The sequence below is a fragment of the Ochotona princeps genome, chromosome 5 (genome assembly GCF_030435755.1).
Source record: "Ochotona princeps isolate mOchPri1 chromosome 5, mOchPri1.hap1, whole genome shotgun sequence".
Classification (NCBI taxonomy): domain Eukaryota; kingdom Metazoa; phylum Chordata; class Mammalia; order Lagomorpha; family Ochotonidae; genus Ochotona; species Ochotona princeps.
Genome location: NC_080836.1, coordinates 24,820,967 through 24,834,623, shown reverse-complemented (window position 1 = coordinate 24,834,623; position 13,657 = coordinate 24,820,967). Strand labels below are relative to the sequence as shown.

At 34.8% G+C, this 13,657-nt stretch overlaps 1 protein-coding gene and 1 pseudogene across 1 annotated transcript in view; both read left to right on the top strand.

Moving 5' to 3' along the window:
- Positions 1–13,657, top strand: part of LRP1B (LDL receptor related protein 1B) — a 1,366,825-nt gene that overhangs the window by 1,148,239 nt on the left and 204,929 nt on the right. Inside the window, exon 62 of the mRNA XM_058664204.1 lies at positions 2,763–2,962. Within this exon, the coding sequence (XP_058520187.1) occupies positions 2,763–2,962 (200 nt within the window). The remainder of the gene's footprint in view (positions 1–2,762; positions 2,963–13,657) is intronic.
- On the top strand, positions 9,733–9,826 carry LOC131480413 (U2 spliceosomal RNA; annotated as a pseudogene).

Here is a 13,657-nt window from a genome sequence, read left to right as displayed (position 1 = left end):
ATAATTTCCTAATGGGCATTTTAAGTTTATGTCAAATATACTAGTTTTCAAACTATATAAATCATTTATGTTATATTATTTTAATTATACATCTTGCAAACCAAAACAGATAACTGTCAAAGTTTATGCTTAGCCAGAAAAAAGGTAAATTCCAGAAGAACCTAATTGAGATAAAAGATTTTCATTTCAGAGCTGGAATGTCAAAGGGCATCAGAGGTCCTCTAACTCCGTCTTCAGATATGCAACTAATGATACACATCAGAAGAAAAGAGGCTTAATTAAGGGAAGATCTTACTAGTCTGTCAATTGAACATTACTTGTATTTCATGGAGCATACTGCTTATCCTGAACCTATTTAATGTTAATATCACTGCCATTTTACTCCCCCACCCTGGTCATTTCTGCTATATCCTGTTCTCTTTTTTTTTCTCTTATGTCTTTTTTTTTTTTTTACATAAAATAACTTCCTACAAGATGTTTTAAATTGACATAAAAATTCCATATTGATGAGGTAAAATGTCATGTTTTGTTATCATTGATCATTGTGCAATGTACAAGCTTAATATGCGAATTTTCTTCATAAATATAATTCTTTGGCTTAAAATTATTCAGAATTATTTTTTCACTTTTGATTTTCAAAAAATACATAGTGCATCATCATTTTCTATAGTAACCCTACTTTGCAATAAAACACTGGAAGTTCTGCACCTTTTCTAAATATTTTTAAGTAAACTTCTTCACCTTTTCTAAATATTGAATAAAATAATAATATTTTATAAAATAATAATATTTTCTAAATATTTTTAAATAAACTATAAGCAGCCTTTCCCCCTCCCTCCTTCCAGCATACTCTCCTGTTTCAATTAATCACCATAATACATGTGACTACTCTGAGGACCACTTCTTGGACTCCACAGATAAGCGGGATCAACACAGCTGTCATGCTGTTTTGGACTTACTTCACTCTAACGACCTCCTGTGTTGTTACAAATGACAAAAATTCATCATTTTAAATTGCTGGATATTATTCATTTTGCCTGAATATCATATTTTCTTTATCAATTGATAAGTCGATGGAAATTTATGTATTCCACCTATTATGAAAAAAAAATGCTGCAATAAGCTTTCTCATTCAGCTTGGATATATCTAGAGTAGTGGAAATGCTGTATGACTGGTAGTTCTGGCTCAGTATTTTGAGGAATCTCCATACTGCTTAACACAGTGATGGCACGAGTTCCCTTGAACACTGTTGAATTCTTGCATTTGATCCAGACATTTGTCTTTACTCTTTCTCTTTTGGTGTTTTGACAGTAAACCCGCTAACTAAAGTGAGATAATAGCTCATGAAACGTGTTTGTTTATATTTCCTTAGACTTTATTTCATTTTAAATTTATTATTATTACTATTATGATTATTTTCTGTCGCTGTCCCGCAGCAATGGACTTGGTGCAAGGAGCCGATATTAACACGCGTGGACTCTGACTGATGGTCAAAAGCCGTAGTTTATTAGTGGCATCAGACTTTATACACTGAGGGTCATATGGGATAAGGGAGGAAGTATTGAGCTTATCAACAAAACCATCAGTGCTTTTGTTTGGAACTCCTTTTGTCTTGTTTATTATGCAAATGATATCTAATCAGGTATACAAAAGGTATACCTGATTAGATATGTTCTCATGCAGATATCATCCAATCAACTGTAATCCTGTGCTCACTGACCTTCTAGGGTCACAATGTCCTCCTACAATTTTCCAGGATACAATTTTGTGGGTATAGATATCCCTCCTTACTCTCCACTCCCTGCCTCTACCTCCCTCTTTGTCCTTCCCATCATTTTTCCCAATATTGTTTTAATTTGCATTTTTCTGATGACAAGTGTTGTTGAACATTTTTTAATGTCCATGTTAGTCTCCCATGTCTTTTTTTGAAAAATGTCCTGTTAAATCTACTGATCATTTTAATTGGGTTATATTTCACATGATTTGCTTTTGTTTCAGTTCTTTACATATCCTTGTTAGTAACCTCTTGGCAGGTATATAGCTTGCAGATATTGTCTGCCATTCGGTAGGGCCTACCTTCAGACAAACGGTTGCCTTTATTGCTGTACAGTAGTACTTTAGTTTGATGAAATCTCATTGGTATAATTTTACATTTTCCTTGTGTTGTTGTGATCTGATTTGAGACAATAATATAATAATAATAATAATAAAGTTCCATTCAGTAAAACTTGTTCTAAGGAAGTCCTTTGTGTTCATGTTGAGTTTACTATGGCGGCTAGACTCGTGCTGTTATTGTATACTTGACATGTCAAACTAAGAAGCAATCAGGATAATCCAATTTATTTTGATTTTGATTATTTTAAACTTATTACACTTGGCTAGTGGCTTCTACATTGCAAAATACACATTCAAACAAATGAGATATAGAATTCCACAACTCCTCTGAGATTTGTACATATAACTCAAAAAAAAATACATCCATTGCCTTAGTTTAGTAATAAATGTATTTAGAAGCCTTGCATCTGTTCTTTTGGACAGATTTTGTTAACACACACACATATATACATATACGTAACTTATTTTGTATATTAAAATAATAGTTCAAGCCATAATGAGTAAAAAGCATATGTTTGCTTTGAAGTTGGGTTCCTTAAAACGACAACTCAGAGTTGGTTTGGTAACAGTTGAGCAAAGAAGTGAAATGTGTGATGTTTAACGCCTGAAGTGTCTGAAGAAATTGACCATTGATTTTCCTTTCTAGATATTTGTATTGGATTGATTGCTGTGAGTATCCTCACATTGGCCGTGTTGGAATGGATGGAACCAATCAAAGTGTTGTCATAGAAACCAAGATTTCTAGACCTATGGCACTAACAATAGATTATGTCAACCATAGACTCTACTGGGCAGATGAAAATCACATTGAATTTAGCAGCATGGATGGGTCTCACAGACACAAAGGTTGGTCTACTAGAATAAATGACCTAGTATTTTCTGTAGAAAACTTCCATTTGAAGACTATACAGTTATTTTGTATATGTTTTCTAATTAAACACATTGTTTAGTTTAAGATTACATTTTTATACTTCTTGGTGACATGCTGGTAAGTTAGAATTGGATGTATTTCTTCAGTGGTTAATTCATGTATAAAATCATTTTGATAATGCCAACATTTTATTTAATAGTATTTTTGTAAATAATTTTTGTTGTGCATGAGCAATGTTGTACAAATTAACATATATGGATATTCTAATGCAATTAGAATAGAAAGATATTTCCTTATAATAATGAAGCTGTTATTGGGATTTCAGTTTTTTGAAAAATGAAACTGGAAAGTAATTTAAAAATTATTGGCTATCAAGCTATGTACATAGTTAAAATTGTTCTGTGGTGTATAGGGCAAAAAACATCAACAATTTTGACTTAGCATAGTGTTCAGAAGATAGTATGAATATGACTGAATATAAGACATTTTATTTCTATTTTTTTAATACCAGCAGTATAGAAAATCTGTAAAATAGGATATAGTGGGAGGTAACACTGGGATTTGAGGGTGGAAGAAAAAATTGAATGCACAAAATAATAGTTGAAGTTGAAGAAATTTAAGAGTAAAGGATATAATTCAGAAAAAATAAAGTAAAAATAACATGAATTTAATAGAACTCCAATGATTCAAATGACTTTAAAATATTTTAGATGCAGGTTTATTTTTTGATGATTAGGCTTTTCCTTTATCAAAAAAAATTAAAATAGTTTTGTTGCTATTTTTTGGTCTCTGTCATCTTCATTGTTAAGAGTTTTCATTTCCAGTCACCTCCTAAAAGACAAGTTTTAGGGTAAGGTCTTATATTTTGCCTACTTGTTAATGCCATCTCTGTTATCAGAATTCTTCCTTCTCTGGAATTATGTTTAGGACAGCTGGTTTGCAGAAGGAAAGGAAGTGAAATAGTAGAAAAGAAATTATTATTCCCTGACAGGTGGGACCCTCAAAATGTGTGCACATGTGATGTCTTAAGAAAGATGAAGTCACTGAGTTAAAAAAGAAAAATGAATGAAAAGGCCCTTCAATCACACATCTTTTACTGCTGCCTAACCTCTTCCATTTGTTACTGAAATAAATATAGTGTTTAAAATGAAAGAAGTTGTAAGGAATAACTTGAAGGTGCTTTAAAAATTACTATTTTATGTATTTGAGAGCAGAGGGACATAGAGAGACAAACAGGTAACACAAATTGCCTGTTATTTCTGGCATTTGACCGGGTCAAAACTTGGAGCAAGAACTTTTCAGTCTCCATGCAGTTGGCAGGATTCCAACTCTGCATCCTAATTAGCTGTCCAAAGGGTGTGTGTTACCAGAAATCTGAGTGAAGTTGGTACTTAAAGGCATGCTTGATGTAGGGTGTGGATGTGTCCATGCAACACCTTGCCTGCTAGGCCAAAAGACTGGTTTTTTCTGAATGGTTAGAATACTGATGTATAATAGATAGTTGGATGAATGACTTATTTCAGCATTGAAATTTCAGTTAGAGAGCTAAAAAAATTGTCCGTACCCCGTTTGAATGAAAAATTATCACTTTAAGCTTTTAATTACTTCAAAGGCACTGTTGACAGATCAGAATCACTAAAAACATTCAGAAGTTCTATTTCCTCCAAGCAATCAATAATGTAATATTATACATTATTTTTTGATAAATTAGATGTTTCAGTTGCGTTTATGCTATATACCATCATTCTGTTCATTTTTAGTTTATAAAGCACTGGGTTTTTCTGGATGTATTAATTGGTGCTAAATGCTTCATGTTCAGTTGAATTTTTATAAATTAAGGATAGAAAAGTGAGAATTTAAAATACATATAAAATACATAACACAAAACGTTCATTTCATCTATGGTGTTTGAATAACAAGCATTATAGTTAAGAAACATTAGGTCGACTAGTTTTGACTTCATCCTCTACTTACTGTTAAAATTATACTATTTAATGTGGATAACTAATGCTTCCAAAAACAATAGAAAATAAATTGCATTTGAATAAATGCCCTTCAATTCTGTTACTAATGATAACTTTTGGTCCAGGAAAAAGTACAGTAGGGGAGAAAATGTACTCAGTATTTTGCAGAGTGAAATATTTGGCTGAATAGTACTGTAACATGCTCATATTAAAATTCCTAAATTTGAATTTGAAAATACCTTGAGGTTCAAGTGAAAGAAAAAAAATGTAATAGTTTTGCTATTTCCAGAAATATTTTTTCCTAAAGGCTCAAAAAGACTAATGAAAAAATCCATTAAGGACTTTATCAGACATCTGCCAATACCTGAGTGCAGGCCAATAATTACCTGGTAGTCACTAATGAGATACTAATTGCAGCCAACCTGAATTATGCCATCTCCAGAACCAGTGAAAGAGAGCCATTCATTTTCCAAGTTTGAAAAAAGGAATCGGATTATTCTCCTTCTTGCATTTATCCTATGAAAGCTAAGGATTATGGCTGGTTTCCTGGCTGAATATTTGCCATTCATTGGAAACTCAGACTTTTTAATACATTTCCATGTTAGTTAATTGTGCTAGCAATTTTTATGTTAGTTAAGTTAGTAACCTCGTTTTTCTTTTCATCAGACCAATATTATCACTCTTATTTTATTAATAAACTGAGCCAGAGCTAATCACAGAGGTAGAACTTACCAATTGTGCTGACTTAAACTGAAAGTGTGAAGAGTTTATGAGACATTTCAGAATAATGGCTGTTTTTCATAAGTCAATTTTAATAATGAACCAGTTAACCACTGAGTAGGTTTCTCATCATTATGGGGAGGGGTTATCCCAAAATATACTTTGATTTAAACCACACTGTAACTTCATAAACGAGAAAAAAAATCAAAATGTTCTTTCCCAATTAAGAGCCTCTGAAATTTCTAAATGTTTTGCCTTAAATGAAGACAGTTAATACATGTGTCTGGCATCTTGTTTGTGAATTTTATCCCTATCTTTCGGCTACAGCCTCTAGTTTAACTCAAATACCATGGTGCAAAATTAAGCCAAAACAGAAGCAAAACAAAACCAATATTAGATATTTAGCTTAGGGACATTAAGACACAAGTTAAATCACACTAATACCTCCCCAATATCTGATTGTACTAGTTTACATGTTTCCAAGACAACAACAATATTACTAATATTGATAATATAAATAAATCATGTACTATTAACTATACTAGAATACAATTAATAAGTCATGAATGCTATTGAATTAAGACATTTTATTTTAAATGGCAGATTCATTGATTTGTTATTTTAATTTGTCTGACTTCTTCCTTTTAGCTCTAACCACTCATCTGTTCATTCATTCAAAAAACAGGTGTTGATCCCTCTTTTGGGTCTATGAATTGTACTCAATTCTGGACTACTAAGAGGCCTACATTCCTGTTTTTATCACGGTACAATGAGAAACACTGGTGCATGTGTAAAGACATGGGATTGAGGTAGAAGTATATGCAAAATGTTGTGAAAATAACACCTTTGCTAAAGCAAAGATTTTACAGACTTCTCAAAGTCTGTAAGAGTAAATCTTTCCATAGAGGGCTATGTATGAAGGATTCTTCATGCAGAGGGAACAGCATGGGCAAAGATGTAACAGAGTCTTGAAACAGCTTGGGGTTTACACAATTTGGCGATGACTGGAAGTCTTACAAGAGAGAGATAATGACACTAGATGAACAAGAGCAAATTGGGGCCAGATTGTGACAAGCCTGGTATGCTGCATAATTTGGAATTTATCCTTGAGGTCATAGTGAGCCATTGATGGTATTTAGTTGATAGAGTGCTGTTATTAGATTTGACAACAGCATGGAAAATGAAAGACCCTGGAAGGGCAACCAATTTAGAGACTGCTAAAGTATTTTAGGAGAAAATGCTTGAAGTGATTATAGCTGTGGGAATGGAGATGCAATGTTAGATTCAGTGGAGAATCGGCAGATAAAGTAGGAGAGATCTGTAAGCTTAAAATAGCAGACATATTGGTAGCTAAGTAATAAATAGCAAGGAAATGAAGTGTTTTATTATACAGTTAGGTAGAAAAAAATTATTCGTATTTTGTTAGCTATTTATTTCAGGTAGTTTGTTTATATATTAAATAAAAACAAAATTTCAATAATAAAATATAATTTTAAAATATCTGTTTTGATTAGAAATACATTAATTTTAACATCATGGTGAGCAAAATGGTTTTTTTCTTCCCTGAAAGTATATTTAAGTTTCCTTTATTTTGTCTCCCCTGACAAGTATTTCAGAACACTAGATTAAAGATTGAAATTGAGGTCAACTATTTTCTCTTACTTTATCTTGATATATGAAATAGTTTCAGCGATGAACTTGGTATTTTGAGGAGGTTCAAGATTTTTTTTAGAATTTTTTTATGGATTGATGGATTAGAAAGTCACATCCACAGAGAGGAGAGACATGGAAAGATCCTCCATGTACAGGTTCACCCCCAAGTGTCCACAATGGCCAGAGCTGATCCATTCCTGAACCAGGAGTCTCCTCTGGGTCCCCCACATGAGTCTAGCTTTGGTCCATCCTGTACTGCTTGCCTGTGCCACAAGCAGGGAGCTGGATGGGAAGCAGGGCAGCCAAGACATGAACCGACATCCACAAGGGCCCCTGGTGCAAGCAAGGCAAGGACTGTAGCCAGTGGTTACTGTCCAGGGCCTGAGGACGTTCAATTTTTATAAATGTTCTTATATAAAAGTAGAATGATCCTAAATATATGATGAATAGTATTCCTTGTATTGATATTTACATTGGAAGTAATGGCCTCCACCATCAAATCATATCACTCCTCAGTGAATTTTAATTTAGATTTTGAATGAGAAATAGTCATTCCTGCTGAGGTAATGATCTTTAAGTGAAAGAATGACTTCATCATAGAGAAAGCAAATCTTTAGGATCATAGTAGAAAAAAAAGGTGAACCTAAGAATGCAGAGCTGTTTGGGGTATATTCTATTAATGGCAACTTGTTTGCCCCAAACAATGCATGTGATTTAGTTGGCCTCAGTAATCTCATCTATAGGAAGATCAGTGTTACATAAACATGTCATCAAGAGTAATTCCAGAAGTCAAGTTCTAAGACCCCAGTTAGTTGGATCAGTCCACAGTCTGAGTCTTTTCCAATTCTTCATGTTCACTCTCAGATTTCTCATCTTCGTTTTAAGCCTGAGAATTTGAAAATCTATAGTAAATTAATGCTAAGTATTATAAAAGTCATTAAAACCTTATAAAGTCAGTCACTTCTAATGATCAACAAGGAAGGTCGAAACGTTTTTTAGAAAAAGGAAAATAATTATCTGCAAATGGCCGAGACAGTCAGATCTGGATGAGGCCCAAGTCGGGAACTGGGAAACCCATCTGAAGTTCTCTCCCAGGAGGCAGAGATACCAGTACTTTGACTGCTTTCCCATGAAAATTAGTAGGAAGCAGGATCAGAAGCAGAGTAGTGTGGTCCTATTAGTACTAGTGTGGTAGTTTTGATTTAAAATGTAAACATAGATAGATAGCATATCAGAAACAAATAAAAACTAAGCTACTACAATATAAAGACTATAAAAGAAAACATATACCTCATCAAGCCAATTTGTCCTTTTCTATAAGGACGAAGTAATGTTGCTTAATATATACAGCAGTCCACTTGGGCTGCTGTAATAACATACCTGAGACTGGGTGATTTATAAACAACAGAAAGTGAAGTTCTGGAAGCTGGGAAATCCCAGATGCAGATTTCATGAGTGGTAAGAGATGTGTCAGCTTCCATAATGCTACCTGCTTGCTGCATTGTCACTACGTAGCAGAAAAGGAACACCACACTTTTAGTTCTTTTATAGATATACTGATTCCATTCATGGTGATCAACCTGATTATTAAAATGATTTCTAAAAATGTCATCTTATTTTTAGCTGCTTTAAGAGCCAGAGGGAGAGAGAGAGGGAACATACTGGTTTACTCTCCAAATGCCTGCAGTGGCCTCTTGTTGGAGTTAAAGCCAGGAGTCAGAAACTCAGCCCACAAGATGCATGGGGGACGACCAGGATAAAATTGCATGAGACATTATCACCACCTCTAAGAATCTTCAGTAACAGAAATGGGAGATGGGTATGAGCCTGTGCGCTCCAGTATGGGATGTTGACCGAGCATCCACTAGACACAATCCACACTCTTGACTGCATCTTTCATGCTGGCATAAATGATATCAGATTAGAATGTCTGAATAATTTAGGAAGCACTGCAATTCAGGCTATAATACCCTGCCTCAGTGGAATTGTTGGTATAAAATTTGGTTATTCTAAGCAAACTACATCCTGTCTTATTGAAAACTTTTAAAACTCATTAAGAAAATCATGTCACATAATTTTTGAAATGTGAGCTAATTTGCCATTGTGTTTGCCTTTCATGTAGTACATTTTTCTGAATTGATAGCATATAAAATATAAATTACAAATAGCTACTTCAAAAAAAAATGGCAATAGCTTTGCATTTCTACCTCAAATTGGAGACTCTGCTTTTTATTTAATATAAAAGAAATTAAATCCCAGAAAATTCTCTTATAATTAAAGTTCATTCTGTATACTTGTTTTAAAATACATAAATTCAGATTTGATTATTCTCATTTTCTGTTGTTGATTGTATGTGAGATATCTTTGCAATTAGGTAGTATCTTGGGAAGCTAAAAATTCAATTGTCTATCGCTTCTCGGCCTTTTGGCTAAGATCAAGTGTAAAAATTCAATTGAATTATACTAAGAAAATTCTAAATCAAATTTCTTTGTAAGACTCCTTTGTGTATCACTAAATGATTTAACCTTGTGTTAAACTAGTTGGTAATGTGCATATTTTACCCAAAATAGCAGAATAATACATACTTACAGCTGCTAATTTTTCTGAAGTGTTATAGCTAGGTGTGATTATAAATATATCATTGAACCATCTTCTTATTATATGGAAGTTATTTAAAATTTTATGCAGTTGTATGGTTGTGGCTTTTGATTTAAATAGTAACAGTTCCTATGATCTTAAACAAGAGCGATTCAATATTAATGTCCCTATATTGCAATCTAACACTATTTGTGTTCTATTGGTCTGGAAATTCAGTGTATGTTTTGAGAGGACAAATTCTTGTTTTGCTGTATCAATCCAAATCATGACCCATTCAGCATCATCTAATTACTGTTCAAACAAAAATCTTAATTATAACATGTTACTGGTGAAAAATAGCATAAAATGTATTTGTAGGTGTTTCACCTGAAAGCAAAAAAGAAAAGCCCAAAGAAGACAATGGGAATGTTGTTTGCTTATATATGCAGTATCAGGTGGCTAGGACATCTGAATCTTTAGAAAATAAGAATCCACTGAAGTCAGCCAACAAAGGGAAGATATCTGTTAAATACCACTCCCCATCCAGTATATCATAATCTAAAGTGCTTGTACTTTATTACTATCAGGATAAAAAAAAATCCCTGTCATTCACAGCCCACTACAGATAGCAGATTTCACAGGCTATTTTTTTTAAAGATTTATTTTACTAAAAAGTCAGATATACAGAGAGGAGGAGAGACAGGAAGATCTTCTGTCCGATGATCCACTCCCCAAGTGAGCCGCAACGGCTGGTGCTGTTCCGATCCGAAGCCGGGAACCTGGAACCTCTTCCTGGTCTCCCACGCGGGTGCAGGGTCCCAAAGCTTTGGGCCGTCCTCAACTGCCTTCCCAGGCCACAAGCAGGGAGCTGGATGGGAAGTGGAGCTGCCGGGATAAGAACCGGCTCCCATATGGGATCCCGGTGCGTTCAAGGCAAGGACTTTAGCAGCTAGGCCACGCCGCCGGGCCCCCTATTTTATACTATTGGTTCTGATATACTGTTGTTTATGAAACAGTAAAAATTAATGGAAGAGAGCAAAATGTGACTAAGTTACTACAGAAGTGTTCCCAACCAGTAAAATAAATTGCAATTAACTGTTGTTACAAAAAAGTCTTATATTTTTAATTATGCCTTTTTTGTGTCCCTTGAATAGGACATGCTGCTTAAATTGCATATATGTTTAAATAGATTAATTTTTGTGTCACATGTTTTCTCACCTTTTTTTAAACAGGTGGATTTTAGATATTATCCTAATTATATAGTCATTTAAAAAAATAAAAAGCTTCCATATCAAATGTGAGATAGTGAAGGATATACATTAGGGACCAGCAGATATATGTCAGGACTGTTTATTCTCTCATTTAACAGGTTACTTTTACCACATTTGCATTCAGTATTCTTATCCATAAAATAGACTCGTAATTATCCACTAATATTCTGCCATTCCTTAAGTATTTGACAGAAGTTAGAACTAGAGCCAGGGAGATGGTTCTGTCAATTCCCACACTTACCTCTACTGTTTAACTGGGTCTACCTAGGCACACTTGAAAAAGACAATAATATGTTGCATTCTCCTCAATTTTTGTTCTAGAGGCATATTTATATTTGCATAACTGTAAGAAAGGACACTAAATTCATGCTGTTGACAATACTTGATATCTGTCCCAATGCTAGAGAATGTTTTAAAGTTCCCAGCTTTCATTAGGGTTACTAGAAGTTATATTCCTGTTGCATATGTGTATAGAAGAAACTTCTTTTTGGTTATTTTTTTGTCTATTTTCATTTTTTAGATTTTAGATGATGTTAACATAGTTGATCAGAGTAGGATGGATCAAGGGTTAGGGAAAAGTAGGATTGATCATTGTTACCATATGTTCTATTTCTCCTTCCTGTTTTGGGAGGTACCCAGCGATGGTGGATGGCCACCAGTATCAACACAGGGTCACAATATGGCACACACTCTGAGGGTTCTACCCAAATGGTTTCTATAGATCTGACATGTCAATCTCAGCGATCCAAGGAGAGGGAACCCTTTCAATGTTCATTGGCTGACATAGCGACCTCAGAGTCTGGGTTCGTCCAGATATTTGCTGTAATTTTTGGCTGAGGTAGTGGTCCAATTTGTTCTGTCCTTCTTCCTCTGGGATGGTACAGATGATTCCACAGGCATCAATGGACTGACATATCCTCCATGTGGATCTGGGCTAGCCATCCACTACTCGGTCTTTTCTACTGAGGAGGACCAGTTCTCATGGTTAGACCAAGAATCAAAAGCCAGTCAACCTGGGCCCCACCAGACCCCCACCCACGGGGCTCACGGAGCTGACACCCACCTTGCAGGCCCACCCAAGGACTCATGTCTGGCAACCTGGGCTCAAACGGACTGCCATCACTGGAGCTTACAGACCCAGCACCCACAGGGCAGGATATTACTCATAGTTACTCCTAGAAAATACGCTTCCAAGGGCCTCTGAAGGCTTGTGTCTCCAAAATATCTGAGCAGCTCTGAAACAATAGGCACAGACCCATACCAAATGAAGTAATGTTGCTTTATGTCAAAGACTGAAGAGCAGCGTCGTTATCTACAGGAATCCTATCATGTAGGTTCTGTCCAATAGAGAAATGCACACTATATTATCTGTAATCACCCTATTTTGTAAAGAATCCCCCCAGATTTCTTCTTATCTAATTGTAACTTCATACCTGTCAATCAGCCTTTGTTCGTTCCTTCTATTCCTCTTTCTTCCCTTGCCTCCAATCGAGATAGATCCGCCACTTTTTAAGGCTCTGTATGTGAATATGATAGGGAAATGCTTTTGCTTTTTTGCTGGAGTTGTTCAGTTTGCCATGGTGACTTCAGGTTCTACTTATGTTGTTGTGACTGACTGGATTTCATACTTTTCATGGCTGAGTAGCAGTCCCTTGTCTATATCTATCTCATGTTCTTTATCCACTTGTCAGTGCCCATAAGCTTAGGTTTATTTATTTTTGACTAATGTGAGTAGAATTGCAAAAAACACAACAGTGTAGATTTTTGTTTTACAAAGTGATTTCAGTTCCTGTTAATAAATATCAAACATGGTGTTGCTGGGTCATGCAATTTTTTTAAATGGATCATGTAATTTGCTGCCTCTCAACATATAAAAAGATACTTTTTTCCCATATTCTTATCTACACTTGATTTTAAAAAGTAAAATGTCAGTCTGAGAGATGTGGGATTCTGTTGTTGATTTGATATGCGTACACATCTGTGAGCAGAAATAATTCACATTTTTTATGTATCTGTTGACCATTTGTATGTCCCCCCTTAAACAAAGCCTGCATATATCAGCTACCCATTGAAAATTATTTGTGCTTTTATTTTATTGTTGAGGTGTTTGAGTCCATTGAATACTGTGGTTAACTCCTTGTAAGAAATACAGCTTGTGGATATTGTTTGCTCATTATGTAGGTTGCTTGCTCTATTGTATCATTCCTCTCCAAGTTCTTTAATCTGGTTAAATCTTATTTGTCAATGGCTTGTCTGTTTCCTGGGCTTCTGCACTTGTATATAGGAAACCCCTGTCCCTTCCCATGTCCTGCTATGTTCTCATGAAGTTATTGTCCAGTCCTAAATTTCTCAGTATCAGTTTGAGATCTGTAACTTATCTTTTAAAATAAATCTTTTTTTTTTTAATTGGAACGGCAGATATATAGAGAGGAGATGATTCACTCTCCAAGTGAGCTGCAACGGCTGGTGCTGCGCCACTCCGAAG